The sequence below is a fragment of the Suncus etruscus genome, chromosome 1 (genome assembly GCF_024139225.1).
Source record: "Suncus etruscus isolate mSunEtr1 chromosome 1, mSunEtr1.pri.cur, whole genome shotgun sequence".
NCBI classification, from domain to species: Eukaryota; Metazoa; Chordata; class Mammalia; order Eulipotyphla; family Soricidae; genus Suncus; species Suncus etruscus.
The window spans coordinates 116920653-116946479 of NC_064848.1; the positions used below are offsets into that span (position 1 = coordinate 116920653).

General features: G+C 38.7%; 1 protein-coding gene across 1 annotated transcript in view; it reads right to left on the reverse strand.

The window, feature by feature from the left end:
• The window catches only part of LOC126014625 (laminin subunit beta-4-like), a 63093-nt gene that overhangs the window by 27553 nt on the left and 9713 nt on the right, over nucleotides 1–25827 (reverse strand). Inside the window, 4 exon segments of the mRNA XM_049777855.1 lie at nucleotides 16192–16387; nucleotides 17505–17599; nucleotides 21560–21634; nucleotides 21637–21701. Coding sequence (XP_049633812.1) covers nucleotides 16192–16387; nucleotides 17505–17599; nucleotides 21560–21634; nucleotides 21637–21701 — 431 coding nt within the window.

The following is a 25827-nucleotide window of genomic DNA, read 5'->3' on the forward strand; positions in this document are numbered from 1 at the left end:
TGAGCGCTGCCTGGTGTGACCCAAAAACAAAACAAAACAAAACATAAAAAGAAATATTTGAAGTAAAATAAGTAGTTTGGGCCGTCATTCATTTCTCAAGATTGTTGCTTTTCAAAATTCTTTGCCTGGCATAGAATAATATTCTGCATCTATGATCAGGAGCATTCCAGAAAAAAAATGCACTTAAAGACAAATTTAAATTGATTTAGAATGAATTGAACCTTGAGTTTCAATTATACAATGTCCAACACCCATCTCTTCATCGGTGCACATTTCCCACCACCAGTGTCCCCAATTTCCTGCCCCAAGCCCAGGTTGCCTTTATGACAGGAATTTTTCTTCTCTTTCTCTCTGTCTCTCTGTGTCTCTCTCTGTGTCTGTCTCTCTCTTCCTCTCTCTTTCCTCTCTTTCTTCTCTCTTCTCTCTTCTCTCTCTCTCTCTCTCTCTCTCTCTCTCTCTCTCTCCCCCTCTCTCTTCCCCTCCATTCCTTTTTTCTTCATTTTAGACATTATGGTTTGCAATGTTGTTACCGACGGGGTATCATGAATGTCACTTTACTTCCTTTCAATACCCAGTTCTTATCCAGCATGTTCATTTCCAACTATCATTGTCATAGTGGTCTCTTCTCTTTCCTAACTGCACCTCCAGCTCTTTGTGGAAAGCTTTCTACCATGGACCAGTCCTCCTGGACCTAACCTCTATTGTCTTTAGATATTATTACCATATTATCTTTTGAAGTGTATTTTTGTGTGTGTGGAGAGAGGAGTGAGTACTATGGTCACAAAACTGTCCAGCTTCCCGACTTATACATCAGATAAACACCACCAACATCACAATCACAGGGAGAACATTCATGGAGATGATTTTCCAGTCCCCAGTATCCACCCTACCAAGAGAAAAATGCTCAGGTAATGGATGTTATGAAGATATTTGATTCTCTGCAGTCAATAATATGATCAGAACAATTCAACTAATGCACATCCAAGAACCAAACAGCTGAACTCCACAAGGATCTTTCCTGCCTATAGTAATGATCTTTAATCAACGCTTCCCTCTTGTTCTCAAGACTTGGAGTGAAAGGTTTGGGTAGCTTGTCAAATTATTGCTTCATGAGGAAATGGAATGCAAACCCCAGCATCCCCCAATGGTACCCGTAGAACCCACCGGGGCTGCTGGAGAAGTCTCCTCCTGACAGCTGCTTTTATGACACCAAATGATCCCCTCACCACAAATCCAGAGGGATCTTCACTTACACAATACTGAGATGTTTGGAGAATAAAAACTCAAACTGATTTTGAGATGGAATAACCCAGTTGAGGAGAATTGTTCCTTTTTTAAATAAGTTGTTTTGGCATGACAGGCTGCATGAGAGAACAGCTTTGTGGTTCAAGACATTTCATCATTGCAACATCTTGCCCTTTATTCAGTATAAACAGCTGGTGAGACAGAAACAACTATTTCTTCAGCCTGATAACCATTGACTATAAAATTCTCAGAGGAAAAAAAAACTTGCCTTTCAGATCTCAATTTAATATGCCCAGATAAGGAGCTGGAGTGATAGTATAGGGATTTAAGTCCTTGCCTTGCATGGGACTGACCTGATTTGATTTCTTTTTTTTTTTCACTTTTTTTTTTAATAAATCTTTATTTAAGCACCATGATTATAAGCATGCTCACATACGGTCCCCTGAGCATTGCCAGGAGTGATCCCTGAGCACAGAGCAAGGAGTAAACCCCAAACACCACAGGGTGTGGCCCCCCAAATGCACTCTCTCTCTTCTCTTTTTCTCTCATATCATACTCAGATAAAATTTAATTTTAAATAATACTCTTTTTTTGTTTTTGTTTTTTTGGGCTACACCCACTCTGGGGTTACTCCTGGCTCTGTGCTCAGAAATTGCTCCTGGCTAGGGGGACCATATGAGACACTGGGGATCGAACTGCGGTCTGTCCTAGGTCAGCCACGTGCAAGGCTGCACCTACCACTGCACCACTGCACCAGCCCCTTAAATAATACTCTTATTTAAAATGAGTTTGTTAAGAAATCTGCTCCTCCCTTTTCGTTGTATCTTGGTGAAGTTTTACTCATAATAATCTATTTTACATATTAAAAGTTAATACAATTTGCTACAAATCAAATTTACCCTACTGGTAAAGGGTTTTTGATATTTTCCCCTAACATCATCTTTAATTTAGGAAAAAATGATGTGCCAAGAGCTGCTTCATTCCAGATGTGGTTGTGAAAATGCCCTCTAGGTAGGACATGCTGTCCCTGTGGTGCCCCCCTGCAGGCCCGGGGTATCTAGGGACAGGTTAAGACTAGGGGGAGCCAGTGAAAGGGGGCTCATTTTCCTCTTGCAAACTAAATGGAGTTCAGGGCACCACTTCTCCTGCCAGTGAAAAGTCATCCTGATCCTGAGGTTTGTGTGGAAAGATCTGCCATGGTGTCTTCATAGATTTTGTAAAGTGAACCTGTGTGTTCTTGGGGAGGGGGGGGGTGCCCCAAAGACTGTCTGAACAGGATGCAATTTACCTAATCTACAGAATCAGTTCCTGTGACTCTTTTCCTCTCCTCACCCCCTTCTCAGCCTAATGCCCATATGTTTCCAGTAAAATGACTACATAGCACAAAACTATGTCCTCGAAGAGGCAGCTGTTTCTTATTATCGGCTACATTTTTTAAGACAACATCAAGGTTGCTGTTCTTTTATTAGGCTAAATCTTAGTGCTTTTCTTTCTAAAATGTCGTAGTGGGCTGCCTAGAATAGAGAACAAAAATAATAATAATAATTCTCTAAAAACAATTAAATGGTTGGGTTTGAACTCCCTAATTGCATAGCACATTTCTAAAGAAGTAAAGCGTGTTTTATTTCATTAAGTGGAGACATACATGCTCATAGATTTAGTGGACTCATTGAACCTTCCAAGAGTTTGTTTTTTACAGGAATCTATGTTACATTTAAACCTAAGCTTTTTGTTTTGTTTTCTAATGAGCTCCTTCTAACATTTTTGCCTGGCAAGGAATAGGAGGAGTGGTAAGGGATTTGTATGCATGAGATAAAGTGCAACCCTCCCCACCTTCCAAGGTTTGTTGAATAGAAAAGGAAGCAAATAAATGCTCCTGCATCCAACTGCTTGGTGCTTTCAGGAGGACAATGGATGCAATCATTGATATCAATGCCTTGGGCGATTTAGCCCACTCCAGTGGTTTGCTGGTAAATGTTTAAGCAGCAGCTCTCTGTTGGAGAGCCAGAGCTGATTTATAATATTTGCTAATTTCTGTCAAGTAAATACTTTACTACAGGAGTATCTATAAAGATGAGGACACAGAAAGCAATGAGCAATACTGGGTATTTTTCTGGCTACGAGAGAAAGCAAAGGTGGCAAAAGTGGCAAAAAGCTGGCACAGGTACTGGCCTGTGTCCATGTCACAGGTCGAGGGTGGCAGACTCCCCTGAGGGTGGCAGATGCAGGCTAAAAGCCCAGCACACCCAGTGACTCTTGTTTTTATTTTCTCACTCTGGCCCTTCAGAGAGCCCACTGAACAGAACATGTGGCTGCAAGCTTATAGTCGACTGAATGTATTAGTGAGGTGCTTCCTCCAACTGCCCAGAATATCCAGTGCCCCAGGCAGTTTAGATGGATGGCAAGCAGGAAGAGACAAGACAGTGTCTTCCAGCACAAGCTGAGATGTGAGGATAAGTTGCGACCAGAGGCACTGAGGCCGTCTGTGGCCCTGGTTAGTACTGATGTTTCCTCCCCCACCGCAGGCACTTTGCATTTCCCACTCTCACCTCTCACCTCTCCTGTGTGTTTTTCATTCTCTCCGTCCTCTTTATTTTCCACCCATAGCTGGATAGTGCTGAAACCTGTTTCTGTTGTAAAAGCTAAGAAATTATATCCCAGAGCAAGATATATAATTGCCTTTTTGGCAAGACCATGGAAATATCCCAAATGTCCACCAGCCAATGCCTAGATAAAATAGGGGAGGATGCCTAGAATGGGATATTACCCATCAATAAAAAGAAATGAAGTCCTGACAGAAATTGTAATGTGAATGCTGAAACATTATGCTACTGGAGAACTCAGTTACCAGGATCTCATAACAGTTCACTTTGAGAAGTTAATCATAGTCAAATCTATAGAAACAGAAATAAATGCTTGCCAGAATTGGGGCAAGAGAAACATATAGGGGTGGGGATTAAAGGGGGAGGCTTCTTTTTCTGTTTTATACTAATATATAGCATAAAATTTATCCCCTTCACCTTTTCGAAGTAAACAGTTTGTGATTTGTTTTTTTTTTTTTTTTCCGTTTTTTTGGACCACACCCGTTTGATGCTCAGGGGTTACTCCTGGCTAAGCTCTCAGAAATCGCCCCTGGCTTGGGGGGACCATATGGATGCCTGGGGATCGAACCGTGGTCCTTCCTTGGCTAGCACTTGCAAGGCAGACACCTTACCTCTAGCGCCACCTCTCTGGCCTCAGTTTGTGATTTTAAAGTCCCTCACAGTGTTGTGCAAGCAGTCTCCAAAACTTACATTCATCTTGCACAAGTGAATACTGTACCCATTAAATAGTATGGCTTTCCTTTCCTCACTCCTCTCAACTCCTGGCTTCCACTATTTTTTTTTTTTTGCTTCTATGGATTTAAAGAGACATAATATTGATTCATTTGTGTCTGTTATGAGTACCTAGTTTCCAAGGCCCATCAAGATTTCCTTCCTTTTAAAGGCTAAGTGATATTCCTCTGTGTATATGCTACTTTTTTTGTTGGTGACAACATATGCCAGCATATGTGACCATGCTGGCAGTTCTCTCACTTTTGCTTCGGGGGAAAATGTGGTTCTAGGAATTCAACCTGAAACTCCTTCATGATGTACTCTAATGCTTTGAGGCATCTTGCTGGCCCTATGCCATATTTTTTAAAGAAAAATTCAGGGGCAGGATAATAGCAGAGTGAGTTTGTCTTGCATGCTGATAACTAACCCGGGTTCGATCCCTGCCTTGTATCTTGAGCCTACCAGGTGTAACTTCTGAGCACACAGTCGGGAGTAACCCCTGAGTGCTGCTGGGTGTGGTCCTAAAACTAAAAACCAAGAAAATAATTTGTATTTGTGTTGTTTCCACTTCTAGCTATTGTTCATATATTGCTATGAATGTGGAAACACAAATATTTCTCTTTTGGTTATACAGTCCAAAACAGAGCATGAGATTGTAGTGAAAGTCACAACTCTAAACATTCTAAAAGCATCATATTTGCACTTTAGTGATGAGTAGTATGTGAACTAGGTTTCACTAAACCTGTTACAAAAGAAAAAAATAAAACCCCTAACAAAAGACCAGAAGATCATCAGGTTAGTCAGAGAGCCACGGCCCACTCCTGTTACGCTAAAAGGTGTGATGATATAATACTTTCAACTTGAACTTGTCTTCAAAACCAAGAAGAGCAGCATATTCTTAGAGAAAGATTTGGCTTGAAGCCTTCTTCTCCTCCCTTCCCCCATGCATAAGCTTTCTAAACATGCAAATAACACACAGTTCCTTATAAGGATAAAAATTACAGAGCATGACAGTGTGACCAAAAGGAAAATTATTTACCTAGGTTCCCTAAGGAATCTGCGGCTTTAGAAGGCCTCAAGAGATCTACTTATTGTAATCATAGGATCAAGCGTATTCCATTTGGCAGAAAATTCTTTCTATTTTTCTATGTTCCCTCCTTTAGCTCTTTCTTTTTAATTTTTTCTTTCTTTCTCAGAGAACACACTACAGGACCAACACTGTAGAATTGTTGGAAGTAGAGAGCAAGCCAACTAGAAAAGAAACCATTACTTGAGAATTCTCAAGAAATCATCAGTATACCAAAAATGTAGAATGCACTTTGATGAATTTGGATAGAAGAGTCCTGTGGAGACTAATTTTTTTGGTAAGATTTCACAACTTGGCATTGAATTTCTTGCCACATTACCGAGTTGGTGCCAGCGAGGAAACTGTGAGTGCCCCCTGCTGGACCTTTGTGGCAAGTGCATCAATCTAGTAAGAGAAAAGTCCTCCTGCTAATTTGATTTGCTGGAGGTTCAGCATTCCTTCTCAAGGGTGGTATACCAAGATTTTAAAATACCATTAAATACGTTGGTGGTCAGACATCACGGACTTACTCTGACAGCCCAGGGGGTCAGTGATGTTCAGTCCATGTTCAGTGATGTTCAGTTGGGCTTGCACCCGTCACACTTGGCTAACTTCCATATATTTCTTACAAAAGTATTGGCCTGCCACAGTCCCTGAGGCAGGATCTGTGTGACTCACACAAATGTCATCTGATATGGTCCCATTAGGGTTACACTCACAGCTGGGCACACAGACATGCATAATCTTAGCTAACTACATATTTCAAGAAACCCTACAAACAAATAAAGCATGTTATCCATGCTGTGAATAATTCTCTTCACTTAAATCATTATATGTTTGAGTTATATCAGCGAGAATGAATTGCTTGGAAACATACATATAATACTTAAAAGTAATAGTTGAAGAGGGGCTGGAGAGATATAGTATGGGTTGTAAGGTACTTCCCTTGCATGTATGTGGTCAACCTTACTTCCATTCCCAGCATCGCATATGGTACTCTGAGTACTACCAGTAGTACTGGCAATGAATCTAAACACAGAACCAGAAGTAAACCCTGTGCACTACTGGGCCCCCAAAATAATCAAAAGAATCACATGAAATATTGCTAATGCAAAAACTAAATTTCATAATAGGTTACTTTTGGGGCGATAAAAAGATTTTAGAGCTAGATTGAAGGGGAAGTTGCACAATATTGTGCCAGTGAATTATTCACTTTAGAATGTTTTTTTGTTATGTGAATTTTACTTCAATGAAGGACAAAACAAAGAAAACTCTAAAGATAAAAATAAGGCTGAGATCAGACTGATACCTATAGTCACACACATATTTATGTATTTAATAAATATAGGCTATGCATTAATGTATACACAAAATACATTAAAGACATCAAGAGATATGAGAAAGGTAAAAATTCACATAAAATATCTACATCTACCAAGTCAGTGATTTATGGTTAAGAAAGTAAACCTGTCCTTTTCCGTAACAGAAAATAAGTGGCAAGGGTAAGCCTTTTCATTCTTATTATTGCCTCCAGCAAGACATGCTCCTGTCTTGCTTTCTTTTTGGATATCTACTGCTGGGACAAAAGGTTGGATAAAATGGTCCTGGAAAATTTGATAAGGTCACCTGTAGCAAAGGAGTAATGAAAGTAGTAGCCCCTCCCCCTCCTCTTTTTTCAAAGAGACTTAAACAATTCAAGGAAGGAATGCAGTATGGAAAAGGACACTGATCTTATCAGTAACTTCAGAGGGCAGCAGTTACAGCAGTAAGAGATTAATCGAAAGTGTTTGACGAGCACATAGAAAAACTAGCAATAAGATCTCCCAACAGATCAATCTTCTTAACTGGCAATGTTAAGGTGGAAGCTGGAGCCCTGCGGTGGCTTTGGCATAGAGGGCTAGAAATTTGTAGGCACTTGATGCCTCTGACAGCTGTTATATCTGTGCTGTTATGTTTATGAGGCATTTTGACCAACATTTTTCTTTCTTTGTTTCTTTTCTTTCTTTCTTTCTTTCTTTGTTTCTTTGTTTCTTTCTTTTTTTTTTTTTTTTTTTTTTTTTGGTTTTTGGGCCACACCCGGTAACGCTCAGGGGTTACTCCTGGCTATGTGCTCAGAAGTTGCTCCTGGCTTGGGGGACCATATGGGACACCGGGGGATCGAACCGCGGTCCGTCCAAGGCGCAGGCAAGGCAGGCACCTTACCTTTAGAGCCACCGCCCGGCCCCTCTTTGTTTCTTTCTGTCTTTCTTTGTTTCTTTCTTTGTTTCTTTGTTTCTTTCTTTGTTTCTTTCTTTCTTTGTTTCTTTGTTTCTTTCTTTGTTTCTTTGTTTCTTTCTTTGTTTCTTTCTTTCTTTCTTTTTTCTTTCTTTCTTTCTTCTTTCTTTCTTTCTTTCTTTCTTTCTTTCTTTCTTTCTTTCTTTCTTTCTTTTTTTTTTCTTTTCTTTCTTCTCTTTCTTTCTTTTCTTTCTTTCTTATCTTTTCTCTTCTTTCTTTCTTCTCTTTTCCTTCTTTCTTTTCTTTCTTTCTTTTCTTTTCTTTCTTTCTTTCTTTCTTTTCTTTCTTTCTTTCTTCTTTCTTTCTTCTTTCTTTCTCCTTTCCTTTCTTTCCTTTCTTTCTTCTCTTTCTTCTTTCTTCTTTCTTTTTTCTTTCTTTCTTTCTTTCTTCTCTCTTTCCTTTCTCTTTCTTTCTCTTTCTTTCTTCTTCTTCCTTCCTTCCTTCTCCTTCCTTCCTTCCTTCCTTCCTTCTTCCTTCCTTCCTTCCTTCCTTCCTTCCTTCCTTCCTTCCTTCCTTCCTTCCTTCCTTTCCTTCTCTCTCTCTCTCTCTCTCTCTCTCTCTCTCTCTCTCGCTCTCTCTCTCTCTCTCTCTCTCGTTTGTTTTGGACCATGCCTGATTCAGAGATTACTCCTGGCTGTTTGCCCAGGGATCATTCTTAGGTTTGCTGTGCTGGGGATCAAACTGGTTCACCTATGTGCAAGGCAAGTACCTACCCCTTGTACATCTCTCTGGTCCTAACATTTGCTCCACTTTTAAAAAATGCAATAATGATAGAAAATGATTATCCTATGTTTAAGGACCATTCATGTTTACATTTGTGTGTTTGTTTTGCATGATAAAAACAAAACTCTGAAGTAAAAAAAATACTAACTACCTAACAACCATTGAGGTTAGTGAGGTTAGTGGAAAAAATCCAGTCAAACCAGTTGTTTGATGTCATTGAAGCAAACTTGCTTGTCTGACAGAATTTTTCAATTTCAATTTTTGTTACTTGATTGTGACTGGTGATAAAATCTTACTATGGAAAAAGCAGCTTTGGGTTCTCTTACATTTGGAAATAACATACTTCACTTCTAATTAAAGCCATTGCTTCTAAAAGGAAGACAAAAAATTAAGTTCATTTTAGAGAAGTCAAAGGAAAAATTTCAGCTTTGTTTGGGAGACACACCAAAGGGCCAGCAATGAATTCTAGAGTACAATTTACCTTGCAGGCTGCCAACCTGGGGTTTGATCCCCGGCATCCCATATGGTCCCCGAGCCTGCCAGGAGTGATTTCTGAGCACAGAGTCAAGAGTATCCCCTGAGCACTGCAGGGTGTGTCCCCTAAAGCAAAACAAAACAAAAAGAAGTATCCTTTGGGATGGGGCATGAATGAGAGAGCAATAGCCTTACTTTTAAGTAATCCTAGGTGATGGCTTCTAGACTAGCAGTTTGATAAAAATTTTGTGGTGTTACATAATTTAATTTTAGCAAACTTTCATTATTTAGTGGTTGAGCCTGCCAAATTGTTTCCCATATTTTTCCTGTGCTATATACTGTTTTAATCATAGAAGACATAATTAGTTTGATCTTAGGCCTGGAATCATTTTATGTAAATATTTAGGCTAAAGGCAGACTCAGAGAAAATGTGATTGCTAGTTTGTCTTAATACATGCTGCTTGTATATACACTTAAATAAGCATAAACATAGGAAGGATTAGGTAAACTGGGAAATCTCATGATGGTAAATCTGTGTGTGTGTGTGTGTGTGTTGTGTGTGTGTGTGTGGTGTGTGTGAGAACACATCCTGCAGTACTTAGGGACTATTTTTTCTTAACTCTGTGCTCAGGAGTGACCATATGTAGTACTAAAGATTTGAACCAGGATTGATATGAGGCAAGGCAAATGCCTTAACTCCTGTATTATCTCTTTGGTCCTATCATGGTGATAATTTTTTTTTTTTTTTTTTGGTTTTTGGGCCACACCCGGCGGTGCTCAGGGGTGACTCCTGGCTGTCTGCTCAGAAATAGCTCCTGGCAGGCACGGGGGACCATATGGGACACCGGGATTCGAACCAACCACCTTTGGTCCTGGATCGGCTGCTTACAAGGCAAACACCGCTGTGCTATCTCTCCAGGCCCTCATGGTGATCATTTTTAATAAGCTCCTCATCTGCCTTCCCTTGAAAATTTTATTTACAAAAAATGACATTTCTTCAAAGGTGCTAGGTTTTTTTTTTTTAATCCTCAAAAAGCACCATTAAATTAATACTATTTTTTGTTTGTTTTGGGCAACACCTGGTGTGTGTTACTCCTGGCTATGTGCTCAGAGATTGCTTCTGGCTTGGGAGACCATATGGGATTGAAACCCAGGGGATTGAACCCAGGTCCATCCTAGGTCAGCTGCATGCAAGGCAAAAGTCCTGCTGTGCTGTCACTCCGGCCCCTAGATTAATACTTAATGCTTTTAAGAATCAGGACTCTGGAGCTGGAGTGATAGTACAGCAGGTGATTTGCTGTTGTCACTCCAGTTTAGTTCCTGTAGGAAAATGCAAGCTGTAGCAACCAGGAGTTATCATTTTATTTATAAAAAATGAAAGTGTGAAAAACCAAGTGTGGCCAGGATAGAGAGCAATAGGAATCTTCCTACATTGTGGGAGTAGGTTCCTCAGTACATTCCCATAGCTAATCAAATGAAGAAGTTCATATTCTATGGTTCAGTTATATTCTATAACCCTGTCTTTAGGTTAAAGACTCACTATCCTTAGGAACAGTCTTCACACAAGACCATGCCTATGAAAATATTTATTGAAGCATCATATGAGAACCAATAGATATTTACCATATTTATATGAAGGAATATTATGCAGAAATCAAACCTGAAAAACTAGGGCTGCTTATTCTAGACACATCTCAAAAATAGAATGTTAACTGGAATACTCAAAGCTACCTACAGCATAGTCTCATTTATCTAAAGTTTGGAAACATGCCAACACATGCTGTTTGAAGATCAAAACCAGGAGTACGAGTGTAAAAATCAACATGGTGATGATGAATGGCCACACCAAACCTCCTCTATCCTCAGTTAGGAGGGAGATAAATGGCACAAAGATGCACCTGGGCCCCCATTACATCTGTGATACCTCATTAGTGTCTTGAAGGGGATTAGGCAAGAGAAGAAACTTGAACAAGGCTGGGGTAGGGTAGGAGTATGAATCAGGGGGCAATTGATATCCTTCTTTACTCTTTTACATGTTTGAAATAATTAATTTAGAAAAACAGTTGTTAAATAAATTTTGGGGTTCCATTCTTTTTTATTTGGTTTTCCAAAGGTTACTTGGGAGGTTTCAGGGCTGTTGAGCCAACCTGCCTGCAGTTAGATGCGAGGAAGACCAAATTCTGCTCATGTCCTGCAGTACAGGGGATGGTCCAACTCCTCCCACAAGCTCTGGGGCCTCCAAGGCTATACCTCAAAGTGGTTGGGGGAACATGTGATAGCCAGATTAATTTTTTACAAGGTATGCATCTTAATGCCTGTACTATCTGAAAGCTTTTTAAATGTTGAAAATAAGGACAAGAAGTCATGAGTCCTTGGAGGTAGCATTGAGCAGATGCTGCTGGCTAACCAGGTAAGTGAGTGAATTCAAGGGCCTGAGAATGCATGCTGTTGGAGCACTACAGAGCTGGAGATAACCAGGTCACCTTGGTGGTGATGGGGGTGAGAGAAAGGGAGGTTGGCTCCAAGGTTGCACATGGTGATGCTGCTGGAACAAATTGATTTGAGGACTTGAACTCTGGTGGTTGCATGCTAGGTACATGCCCTAAACACAGTTCTATCTTCCCATCTCAAAATGTCATGAATCTTAATAGTAAAACAAAAACGTGTCCGGCTAGCCCCATGTTGTCGCTGATTTCATGTCAGTTTCCAGCTCCAATGATCAAGGGACCAAATTTTGGGGAGGAGGTGGAAAAAAGCTCCAGGCTGCCATGGAAGTCCTTCCTTGTCCAGTCACTTCAGATTGAGTCCCCTTATACCTGGACCCCCAGGGGCTTCAGCAGGTGCTGGACTCAAGAAGGTAAGAATTAGAGAGGGGTGTGCCAGGTTCTCGGTAGAAGAGGTGTCACAGGCTTACAGTACGGCCCTTCACTGTAGTGCCGGCAGCCCTCAAACAGGCCGTCTCTGACCAGTGACAGTGCTAGTGCTGGTTGTTACAAAGACAGGCTAAGAACAAAGACACTGAGCAAGGAGGATCCCGTTCTTGCACCCCCATCACCGTCTGCAAACAGACATTCTCAAGGACCCCTATTAGCACTCTAATTCTGCTCATGAGCTAGATAAAACTGTGCTCTGAAACATGATATTTACTAAAAAAACCAAGTAAACAACAACACTATTAGGGTGGTCTAGAAGCCATATGCTGTTATTATGCTTTTGTAGCAATGCTTTTCTTGTTCAGTAAAGAATCTCTTTCTTGACTCAGGACACTTTCTAAGTAGAATTTATTCCATGGAGTGTTCTTTGTTCAGGGATTCTGAAAGTACTGGGGTGTGCAGCCCCCACCTCCCACACCAACCTCAGTTTCCTCTTCTGTGAACAGATGAGCACAGGTCTTTGCATTTGCAGCTTTTCACCCCATCTTGCTGACTAGCAAGAGAGGAAGGTTGAATGTTTAGAAAAATTTGTTGTTTTATTGCTAATGTCTTAGCTATTGGTTATGTTGGTTTTTTATTTTTCTTCTTTTTCTTCTCATTCACAACAGCTTAAGCTCAGACTGCAATCTCATGTGTTGTGCCTTTTATGTAAAGCTGGCCCCCCCCCTTTTTTTTTACAACTTCTAGTGATCTTTATCTCCCCCAAATCTCATTTTTTCCCTCAAGATGGAGAAAAAAAAAGGCAGAATACAATTGTTTGAAGTTCATGAAAAAGGGAAGCAGCAAACATATTACCCCAAATCTCACTGGCCTAAATATTTTACTAAGAAACACGAACACATAGGACCAGAATGGTAGATCAGCAGGTAGGGTGTTTGCTTTATGTTACAGAGTCAGGTTCGATCCCCAGCATCCCAGATGATCCTCTAAACCCAGGAGTAATTTATGAGTATAGAGCCAGGAGTAACTTCTGAGTGCCAACTGGTATGGCCTAAAAACAAAACAAAACAACAATGAAGGGGCTGGAGTGCTATCTTAGTGGTAGGAGGTTTGCCTTGCATGTGGCTAATCTGGGACCAACCTCAATTTGATTCCCTGTGTTCCATATGGTCCTCCAAGCCAGGAGCGATTTCTGAGTGCATAGCCAGTAGTAACCCCTGAGCATCACCGTGAGTGTAGCCCTAAAACAAAAACAAGCAAAAACACAACAATAAAACACAATGCACACACATAAAACAGTTTATTAAATTTAATTCTAGGCCTCATTCCTTCTATTATCTGATATTGAGGTTAAGGCTATATTCATGAAGTGTATGTTTATTGAGGGAAATATTACACAAAATTACACAATATCTCTAAGCCAACTCTTGTCCTCAACAAGTTTCTGGAGTGACACTGTGCCCACTGATATCACTATTCCATGTTCTGCCCCTTCCCTGAAAAGTTCACACATGTCTATTGGGGTCTCATCTAGCATTGTGTGGGGGACCATCAGTACTGGGATCTGAATTTGGGGCTCCTGTCTGCAAAGTAGGTCTTCCAGGCCTTTGAGTCATCTCCCTATCCCCACAAGATATATCATTTTACTTTCTAAATCTTTGTTACTTTTGGGTGTGAGAGTTTGAGAAGTTGCTGAGTCTTCCACATGGCATCATGAAAGAAATGAACTTTTTCCACAATGGAAGCCACAAGACATGGACTCTGCATCTTTGTGTTGCATCTTTGAGTACTTGGAAGTTTTCTGGTAACCCTAACGGTGCTTGAGGTCTCTCCTGGTAGTGCTCAGGAGACTATATGTGATAGTAAGGATTAAAACTAGAGTTAGCGGCATGCAAGACAAGAGTCTTAGCCCTGTCTTATCTCTTCAGCCTCCCAAAAAGCTTTCTTTAAGTGGAAAATGAAATACCAGGCCACAAAGCCTTTCTGGATCTTAACTTCTGATATATTAAATTCAGCAGCATTGCTGGATTTCTCTTATTATTTGCTTAACTGACTTAGAATATTTTGTCTAATGTAAGGTGTCCAGTAAATAATTATAATAAGTTTTGGTATTTTTTACTTTAATAATACTTCTACTTTTACTATTCATTTATAATTTGTTTTGCTTTAAATAGTATTTTATTTGTAATAACCATTAATAACCATGGTAATATACTGCAGCCATTAATAAAATAAAGAACAGAATGAGTGGGAGGCATTTAGGAGACTAATGGAATATAGAGAGTTAGAAAACAGACATAAATTAAATGAAGGAATGTAATTTTCTTAGCTTTACACAAAATGTGATAAGTTCCCAAACTCAAATGCAGGTTTTTATATTGAAGCATATAGCTGAGTGAGAATGCACAAGAGCCTCAGCCTTATATAATTACAATGAATAGTTTTAAATTATTCAATAGACAAGCCCTGGAATTGTGAAAAAAAAATACAATTCTTTTTTTTTTGGGGGTGGTGGTGGCCCACACCTGCTGATGCTCAGGGGTTACTCCTGGCTAAGTGCTCAGAAATCGCTCCCTGGCTCAGAGGACATTATGGGACGCCAGGGATCGACCTGAGGTCCGTCCTGGGTTAGCCACCTGCAAGATAAATGCCCTACCACTGTGCTATCATTCCGGCCTCATAAAAATACAATTATTTAATTACAACTTTCTCTTTTAAGACTAGCTTCTGGGGCTGGAGCAATAGTACAACAGGTAAGTGGTAGCCTTGTATGTGGCCACCCAAGTTTGATCCTCTGTATCCCATATTGTCTCCTGAGCACCACTAGGAGTAATTCCTGAATAGAGAAGTAGGAGTAATTCCTGAGCATTGCTGGGTATATGTGGCGCAAAGGTAAAGAAAAAAATTAGTTCCAAGAATGGATGAGCTCTTCATTCTCAATACATTTACTCACTACATGGTTAAAGCATTGTTAGGAATTAAGGTTTCAACAACATTAGATATTAAACCTTCTTATCTGACCAGGCTTTCTTACACAGTGAGCTTCAGTAAATTTTCAAGAGAGGATGCACATGACATTAAGTTTTTCTGCATTCACCTCAGTTCCTTAAAAAAATACTAAAGTAAAACCCGCAAATGAGTTATCTTGAAACCATAGGACAGATTTGTTCTGTGTTCAACAATGCCAATGTGGAAGAATGCAGAGAATTTTGGGTTGGAGAATCAAGGCCCTCCATATGGCCTCTTGGAGCATGTGAGAAAATGCCCACCTCAACACATATCTGGCTGTTCAATTGCTGATGCATATACTGAATCTGAATTATATCCAGCACACCAAGATAGGACCACCTGGGTTAAAAACATCTCTTCACACCTTCTGTCTGGGCCCACATTCACTGGCATGCCACCATTTCTGACATTGTATAGTAGTATTTGTCAAACGAATCATTTTGTCACCTTGCCAGCCAAGTATTCCCAAGGGTGTAGAGTTTGGTTAAAATTATCCTCAGGTTTGTTAATGTCACAAGGTGAAAAGCAGAAATTCTTTCTTCTAGGTGTCCTCCACTGGAGCAACCAACTAGAATTTTAGTACCAGTTTACCATTAGCTAGGCACTTGCAGGATTACTCCCTACAAGATACTTGTTATTTGCCTGCATTTGTGATGGATTCAAAATTTGTTTCAATACTTTTATTTATTTATTTATTTATATTTATTTATTTATTTATTTATTTATTGTTTTGGGTCACACCCTGTGACGCTCAGGGGTTATTACTGGCTCTGTGCTCAGAAATCTCTCCTGGCAGACTCTGGGTACTATATAGATTGCTGGGAATTGAACCTGAGTCCGTCCTGGGTTGGCTGGGTGCAAGGGAAACACCCTACTGCTGTGCTATTTTCATTCTTAAAAAAAAAAAAAATTAGCACAGGCCGAAGAGAGCACAGCAGTAAGGTGGTGCCTTGCATGCAGAAGGACAGTGGTTTGAATCCCAGTGTCCCATATGGTCCCCTGAACCTACCAAGGGTGATTTCTGAGCATAGAGCCAGGAGTAGCCCCTGAACACTGCCAGGTGTGACCCAAAAACCAAACCAAAACAAAACAAAACAAAATTTAACATGCCCTAGTTTAGTATACACTATGGTTTTGTTGTTGTTTTTATCTATCTTAACCTCATTAAAAAAAAAAAAAGCCTGATTTGTATTGTTGAAATTCAAGAAAGAACTTGCTACATCACTACCAGTTGAGAGTTCAATATTCGAGTATTTGGAGTCACAAACAAGAACTCCAACTCCCTGAGCCTGGCCAGATGTGATATTGGGGAAGGAAGCAGCACAGTCCTTTGTCAAATACTTGAACCCTTTCCAGGAATGCCCATAGTCTATGAAATGTTCGACTAACATCGCAGCAGGCTGAAAGGTCTATTATAAAAAAAAAAAACAACAAAAAACAAAACAAAACAAAAAATACCCAACAGATTCCATGACCCACTTCAGATCGAATGTTTGCATTTTCTAATTCTTTTTATTATCTTTATGTGCATCATTTACAGTCTAATAAAATAAAATATATTATCCAAGATACATATCAACGTTTCTTTTCGACAAGTGATTATATATGGTAGAGCATAGGACACAAACATTTAAGGCTCTGAGATTTATCCCCAGCACTCAGGCCACCTCCCTGACCCTGTGTCATTGGATGGAGTCCTGCTGAACCCTATAAAAACCTTGCAATATAGTCTATACTAATTAAACTTCCTCAATAAACTCCCTAGAGTTATAATCATATGTGTATTTCTGCCCTTACACTTTGTACTATAGTTTATTATTGCTATCTATGCTTGTATCAATACATAGTCTCAATTATTCAAGGCCTAGAATTAGAGCCTTTGCATTTTTATTATATTATATGCCCCCTTTTATTATCAAAACCTAGCATCAGGCCTACTCAAAATTAGTATTTTGTTGGGGCCACACTTAGCTGTTCTAAGGGCTTACTATTGGCTCTGTTCTCAGTAATCATTCCTGGAGCAGCTCAGGGAACAAACTTGGGTGTTGGGAATAAAATATGGGTCAGTTGCACACAAAGCAAATGCCTTGATCAATATCTCTCTGGTCAAAAAATCTAAAAATAGGATTTCCTGAAAATAATTAAAAAATGACCACAGTATAAGGTTTGTTTGACATCTAACTAACCATTGTAAAATCCTTCTGATTTTTCTTTCACTTTTTATAACTTTTCTATATCTCTCTAAGTACTTTTTAGGTCTTGCCCCTTTCTCCTGAAAACTGTCTTTGCAGTTCCTATAGTTCCTGTCATCACAGTACTTAGAGTTTTTTTTGTTGCTCTTGTATCTTCTAAGAATTTTATTTTTAGTTAACCATACAAGTTATTTACAAATAATAAGTGGTATGTTTCTATTTAATTATAAGACCCAAATGGCAAAGTCCAGAGCAGATTTACAAAGTGATTTGTTCTGCAAGAAAGCAAATAAGTGAAATTCCAAATACATTCAGTATTTGTAAGTGAATGCACAGCAAAACTCTATGACTGTATCTTAAATTTCAGAATAAGGTTGATGAACAGAAACAATGCTTCTAGGTCCAGTCTGATGCTGACATGATCAAGACCTAGACAGCAAAACAGAAAGAAGAAAACCAGTGATTTGAGAGACTTGCTTATCATAGTAAGTCCATTCTTGCATTTGATTTGTATTAAAACTCTTGGGAGTCCACATGACAGGTGACCATTTTTTTCTATTGTTATCATGTTTTTTTCTTTTTCTTTTTTTTTTTCTTTTTTTTTTTTTTTTTGGTTTTTGGGCCACACCCGGCGGTGCTCAGGGGTTACTCCTGGCTGTCTACTCAGAAATAGCTCCTGGCAGGCACGGGGAACCTTATGGGACACCGGATTTGAACCAACCACTGTTGTTCCTGGATCGGCTGCTTGCAAGACAAACGCCGCTGTGCTATCTCTCTGGGCCCTGTTATCATTTCTTAAGCCATTTTATGCAAGGGCTAAGTGTTTACAATATATATAGGCTTTACCTATACAATTTTTGGTGGCAATGTATATGGCCACCATGTGGCAGTATTACTTTTCATTCAGGGCATTCTGGGATATTTCCCATAGATGTAAAGAAAGAACTAATTTCCTTAAACTTAAAACTTGGCTACACATAAGCTTGCTAGTCAGAGCATGATAAAATCAACACATCCCTTTTTTCCAAAAGTTAACTAACAACAATAATAAAACTAATAATAATAATATTAATAAAACTAACAATGATTTAAACTAGGACTTTTTAAAATTTAGCATAAGACATAGAAGACATAGTTTACAGGGGTCTCAAATTCAATTTACCTGCGGGCCGCAGGAGACAAAGTTGGGGTGATCCTTGAGTGCAAAGTCAGTAGTAAGCCTTGAACATTGAGGGGTGTGACCCAAACAACTAAAACAAAACAAAACAAAAAAGGATTCCTCTAGGGCAGGGCCACAAAATGTTGTATGGAGGGCCATTTGTGGCCCGTGGGCCAAGAGTTTGAGACCCTGGTTTAAAATATTTCCCCTAGACTGGTGATCTCTGAGCATCACTATCTGAGATGACAAAAGTAGCCTGGTGAAGACATTGCACTGAGATAGCTGCCATTCATCTCTAACATAGACATAGAGAATTGGTCCATTCTAAACACAATGGCACTGATCCAGAACAGTATTTCTCTTATTTTTTTCTGACTGTATCTTTCTTCCAACTTTATTTCTTTTCTGTGTTTCCTCCCAGACTCCAGTCTACTGTTCACCTCTCCACCAGCTCTGTAGGCTCAATTTACATGATTTTCACATGTGGTATGGACTCTTTGAAATATCCTGGATATTGAGAAATGCTTTAGACATGCAATAGAAATATAATGTGAGTAGATGTATAATTTGAAATCTAGAAGCCACATTTTGATAACCAAAAATAAATAGTTGAAGTTATTTTTAAATATTTTATGCAATATATAAAAATTTTTATTTTAACATGTAATAACTATTTTAAATATCAATCCAATTTTATTATATATTTTCCCCAAAACCAAGTCTTAAATATTCAGGATGTGTGAGGCCGGAGAGCGGTGGTGCAAGCGGTAACATGCCTGCCTTGCTTGCGCTATTCTGAGCACATAGCCAGAGTAACCCCTGAGCGCGCACCAGGTGTGGCCAAAAAAAAAAAAGAAAAGAAAAAGAAAAGATAATTTAAGTCAAATGAGACTTTTCCTAATTTATTCATGGGACCAGAACACAATTGATTTTTACTAAATGACAGGTCAGTTTGAACACAAATTCTCAGTCTTTTGTTGGCTTCTTCCTTATGAACACAAGTGATTTTGTACACAGCTGGGTACATTATTTTTGCTTTAGAGTTCATTGATCTTGACATTGCATATTAACTGTTGTTCACATCCTCTCAAAAAAGGAACACCCTCTGTCAAAGCTGGCTATATGGAACAAGGTTCTCAACTAAAGACATGGGAAAGTAAATCTTCCTACAAAAAAATTAGAAACATTTGACACATGGGAAATGGCTGCACTCAGCAGCAAATTCTCTATGAATCATTCACCTCTGAATTCCAAAACTTTAAGCTGAACCCTAACCCACTGTAATGCAGTCATTGTTTTTTAGGGTTGGGGTTGGGAGTGGGAGAAGGGCACACCCAGCTGTACTTACATCAGCTTACATTGGACTCTGCTTTGGATCATTCTTGCAATGCTCAGTGGACTTTATTTGGTGCTCAGGATCAATACATGCAAGTGCCTTAACCCCTGTGCAACTTCTCTGACCTCCAGTCACTGTTCTTTAGAGTTGTGAGACCCAAGACTATAATGTCTAGTCACATGTAGCTACTGAACACTTCCAGTATGGTTGATTCAAACTTGGATGTGCCAAAGTTCAAAAACACATTCTGATTTTTTTTTGCTTGCTTGTTTGTTTTTGTATTTTGGCCACAGCCAGTGAAACTCAGGGGTTACTCCTGGATATACGCTCAGAAATTGCTCCAGGCGTGGGGACCATATGGGACGGCAGGGGGATCAAACCAAGGTCCATCCTAGGCTCGCTTGGGCAAGGCAGGCACCTTACAGCTTGCGCCACTGCGCCAGCCCCTTAGACTATCTTCTTATTCTTACATTTCTCTCAAATGTTTAGGGAAATACATTTAGACATCTGAAGACAATTAAGGAATTGTAGGCAGGCATGCACTATACAGAGATGTGGCAAATGGAATCAATTTGTGAAGACTAAGGAAAATGAAACAATTCCAGACGACTTTGTGAGTGAGCTAGCCAATATTGGGAAGTTCAGTCTATATGAAATGTGCTTGGATGGGACACAAAACAATTGCTTATCAGTTTCAAATTTCATCAGATACTGAGGACATATGGCTGGTTAATGTGGTGTTTTGTGTCACAATTGCTCATGAGCAAAGTGGATAGAAGGAAAAGAATTTCAGTCAGTAGCCAATTAATCTTTCTACTCAATTTAATTTTAAACATTTGACTTGCAGTAATTAATGTAACATCCTTTCAAAAGTCTTAATGTGTTTGAGAAAGAAAATGTGTCTGAGGTTTACTTTCACATTTTGCAACCATATGTTCTGTATTAATCTTAATTTACCAACACCTCATAAGCATTATTTTAAATTTGTTTTGTTTTGCTTTGTTGTTTGTTTGTTTTTTGGTCTCACACCAGGCAGTGCTCAAGGCTATTCCCGGCTCTGTGTTGAACAATGATTCTGGATGGTACTTAGGGACCATATGTCCTGCCGATGATCAAACCAGGGTTTGCCACATGCAAGGCAAGTGTGTTAGCTTTTAGCTCTGTGCTTGCTTTATCTTTATGGCCAATAAACATCTTTTCCTAAATATCCTCTTTTAAGACATATAAAAAGAACAAAAGAATATAGAGATATTTTCTCCCCCCCCCCATATGGAAAGACTGAGCAATCTGAGTTATGTGTTTTAAATATACTTTAGTTTCTATAAGGAAGAATTATGTGTTTTAAATATACTTCAGTTTCTGTAAGGAAAAATAATCTTTGAAAAATGAAAATAAGGGGCCAGAGTGATAGTGCAGCTGTAGGGTGTTCTCCTTGCACAGGACGAATTCCAATATGATTCCCCGAGCCAGGAGCGATTTCTGAGCACATAGCCAGGAGTAAACCCTGAGCGTCATCGGGTGTGACCAAAACAAACAAACAAACAAATAAACAAAAAAAGAAAATAAGGGCCAGAGAGATAGCACAGCGGTAGCGTGTTTGCCTTGCAAGCAGCCAATCGTGGAGGGACGGTGGTTCAAATCCCTGCATCCCATATGGTCCACCATGCCTACCAGGAGCGATTCTGAGCTCAGAGCCAGGAGTAACCCCTGAGTGCCACCAGGTGTGGCCAAAAACAAAACAAAACAAAAAAAGAAAATAAATTGTGTCCTCTTTATTCTTGGCATATACAGATTCATTCCAATACAATGCCTTGCAGTGAACGTTATTAAAGTTAGAATGATGACTTATTAAGACAATGAAGAAATAAAGAATTGGAAAGAAACTTAATCATACCATTTTCAGATTGCCACCATTTCATTTCTCTATCTGACTTGAGACTTGTAATTACATTCTCAATAGTGTGGCTGTTGGAGGGGTGTATGATTCATTTGGAAATCTGGAGTCACAGATGAAGCATTTTTGTTCCCCCGGAAGAACACCATCATTAAAATTAAAAATAGAGAATAGTAATTGCTTATTGTTGATCTGAATTTAAAAACAAGCTGTACTTACTATATTTGTCTTGCTGTCTGGATAAAAATAAAAAAACAGGAAGTGAAGACATCATTTTTCTATCAATAGAAGCTAAATGAAATTAAAATATGATCATGTACATATTTTATAAATTTATACAATTATATGAAGTCATATATGTTTTCTGATAGGTCAGATGAGCTAGACGTTCTTTTATTTTTTTTGTTCTTTTAAATTATAGATAATTAGTATTGATTAATAATAATTACTTTTTTTAGTCATAAAACAATATCTAGGGACTATGGAGATAGCTCAAAGAGCTGGAGAACATGCTTTGTATATAGAAGATTCAGGTTCAATTCCCAGCACTATATGGTCATCAGAGAACATCTGGAAACCAAATTGGAAGTAAATGAAAAGATACAAAACCAAAACAAATTAAAGAATATTTGGCAAGAAATCAATAAAAAACCACTCAGTTAACTACAACCATCATCTTTTTGTTCTTAGGCATGCATTTTAGTGGGAAAAATTAATGACTAAAACCTTTATATCACACATGGAGAATTTATGTTTTTCATTAATTCTACAACACAATGAATGAGGCCTACTCTCTTGTGTTATGGAATAGAATATCTTATTAACATATTCTAAATAATGTCTCTTAAGATAATTTTTTAAGGAATACAACAGTTCATGCTGGCTTTTGAATTCATTTTATATTCATTTGTAGTTTTACTGAAAACTCCAAGGAAATATTTCCCAATGGCCTGCACAGTTGTTCCTGGATAATATTCATAATCCATTGGAAGAGCTTTATGGGCAAAGTTTTAAAAAAATTGGGTTATTTATTATATTTATTGTCTGTGCTGGGAATTGCCTACAATAGCAAAAGTGTCTATAATTATTACTAAAAGTTGTTTATTGCTTCTACACTACTTCACATACTATAGAAATGATCCCTGAAAGTATAATCTTTGCTTCTACACTACTTCAATACACTCAGCTCTAGTTAACTGTATTCTTGCCATTCCTAGAGTACAACAAGAATTCTCCTCCTTAGAGTCTTGAGACCAATAGTTGTCCTCTCATGTATTTTCTAAAATACTCACATCTCTTACGTTCACTCACCCCTCTTTCAGGTCCCTTTAAATGTCATCATCATTTAAGAGAAACTTTCTTGACTCTCTCATCTAAATTTATATTACCTCCCTATCTTGAAGATTTTAATACTTTATATCTTTTAACTTTATGTAATTTTAAAGTTGTGCTTTCTATTTGAAACTATTTTATATAGTTGTTGTATAATAGTTTTTCTCCATCAATAGAATTTAAGCTGAATGAGGATTTGGGCTTTGTTTTATTTCTTTTTTTTTTTTTTTTTTTGATTTTTGGGCCACACCCGGTAATGCTCAGGGGTTACTCCTGGCTATGTGCTCAGAAGTTGCTCCTGGCTTGGGGGACCATATGGGACACCGGGGGATCGAACCGCGGTCCGTCCAAGGCTAGCGCAGGCAAGGCAGGCACCTTACCTTTAGCGCCACCACCCGGCCCCCTTTGTTTTATTTCTATGGTGACTAACACACAGTGGTGCTCATAAAATTAAGTGAGTTAATGAATGACATTGATGATTATTTCAGTTGGGCTCTCTCAAAATAGATAAATTCTCTTTTACTGTTCATAATAAGCTTTATTCTTGAAGAAAATTAAGATATCTTTCAAAAATTAAGGTACAATTAAAGTGAAATAAATTCTAGACATGGGGAAACTTATCCCAGGTTTATCTAAAGGAGCAGAAGTCCATATAAAGATGTAAAAATTCAAAATATATCCAATAATAAAATAGAAATGACTGAGGAAAGTATTCATAAATGTGTCATTAAAAATTACTTTTTTTTAAACAGTGTGATTTACAAAGTTGCTCCTAATAAGATTATTTTTAGCATTCAATGTTTCCATCCCAACCCCATCACCATTGTAACATTCCCTCCACCATTGTTTCTAGTTCCTCACCCACCTCAAGACAGCCTTTTGGCAGGCACAAATAATTTACTTAACATTGCTTGTTTACAACTAAATGGTAATAGAATTATTATAAAAATGTCTTTAAAGGAAAATTCAGAAAAGTCATATTTCATAATAGGATCATTATGTCATTGTTTGAAGTAAACCTAAGCTTGAAGTAAACTTGAAGTAAGCTCGAAGTAAACTAAGCTGCTGCTAGTTTTATGAAAATTTCAGTCTAGTTTGGTGCATTTCTCCTGAGATGTCAATATTGAAAAAATTTGGGGGTATTGTGTGGCCAAGTCTGTGGCTCCACAGTCGAAGATGGTCAAGGCTCTGTGGAGTTAGGCAGATGAACTGACATGGAGGTAGCTATGGGTTGTGGGAGTGGCTCCCTGGAATTTCAGAAGTGTGGAAGTTCAAGGAGAGGCAAACTCCCTTACTTTAGACCCCCCCCAACAGATCTCAGGTAGGTCAATTTTTAAAAGATATTTTAGAAGCATGCTCCTTGATGAGGCAGCTACAGAGGATACTTAATTGTGCACTAACTGTGGGAGTTCATTTTGGGTCAGGAACAGGTCAGTATTTACTGGAAGCTTCTGAAGAGAATGTTTCACTTGTGGCTTTTTGTTAGGTAACAAATGGTAAAAATCATCCCCAAATGCCTAAATATTTATGTAGACTAATACCTGTGGTCTGTCCTGAAATATTCTGTCAGCCAGAATATTATTTGGACATTTTGTTGGTAGCACTGGGATTTCTATGGTTCTTTAGACCAAAGAAGTCTCTGAAGTTTAATTTCCTTCTATTTCTGGAACTGTCATTTTGAGATTATAGGAATATTCACTTATAAATTTAGTTATGTTAAGCTTTTGTGAGGACACAATTGGTAGTGTTTGGATGCCACTTCCAGTGGTACCCGGGAGACCTTTCAATGCCAAGACTCCCAAATGCAAAGCACATGCTCTTCAAATTATTTTCCCAGATCAGTAATACCAATGTTTAATTATTGTCAGAGTATGTTGGTTCATGACAAGCAAACAAATGCAGTGGCTGAAGAATGAGGTACATGATGTGGGTATAATAAGGTAGAATTAGTTCAGGGATTTGGGGGCCATCTACTCCACTGAGTTGGTCAAGCATTTCCTTGCTTATGTGGAGAATCTCCTTCCTTTACAAGTATTTTCCAAACTTGGAACAGTATTAAGCATCCAAATATGGTCTCCATTTTCAAAACATTTCCCAGAGATATCCATGGATTGCCTTAGATGAACAATACATGGAAAAGCCTGAACCTCCAACTTTAGGCTTCTGTCCAACTTCCTTCCTTGAACATCCTCTTATTTAAGGTGCTGACGTGATTGCCTCTGATTTTCAGCAGGTATGATACTCAAAGGACCTTTGATTCTTGTTCTGCTACCAAAGAATAGGAAAGGAAGAAAGTTGGAAAGCAACCGGTTCTTTTCTAAAACCTGTCTTAAAAAAAACACAAAAATTATTTACACTGGGATTTTGTTGTTATTGTTATTTTTGGGTCACACTCTGTGGTGCTTTGAATTATTTTTTGGACCTGTGCTCAGGGATTACTATTGGAGATGTTGGGGACCTTATGTGATGTTGGAGATTGAATCAGAGTGTCACCCATAAGGCAATTTTTCTACCTGTTGTATTATCTCTCCAGACACCACATTGGGATTTTAACGTTTCAGATAGCACAATTTCCAAATGTCATCATGAGGCTGATGTACAATCAATAAAAAGCCCCACATCCCATCTGTTTCTGTCTAAGGCAGAACAACTCATGCTCAGTTTAATAGCCTTGAGGTCCTGAGGGATTATTACTAAAAGCACATCAATAATGCCTACCTACTCTTTGGCAGTTATCTAAGTCAGATAAACAGAACTTTACAGTTTACAGTAATTATCTTTAAAGACTGAACCCAAAAGTCTTTTTTTTCTGACTGATTCTAAAGGTAGCAAGAATTAAACAAGGCAGATCTTTCTTATTTTCTGCTTAGCCAAGGTTTTTTTTGGATTTGGAGTTGTATACCCAATGTCTCTGTCATTCAGAAAGAATAATTCCA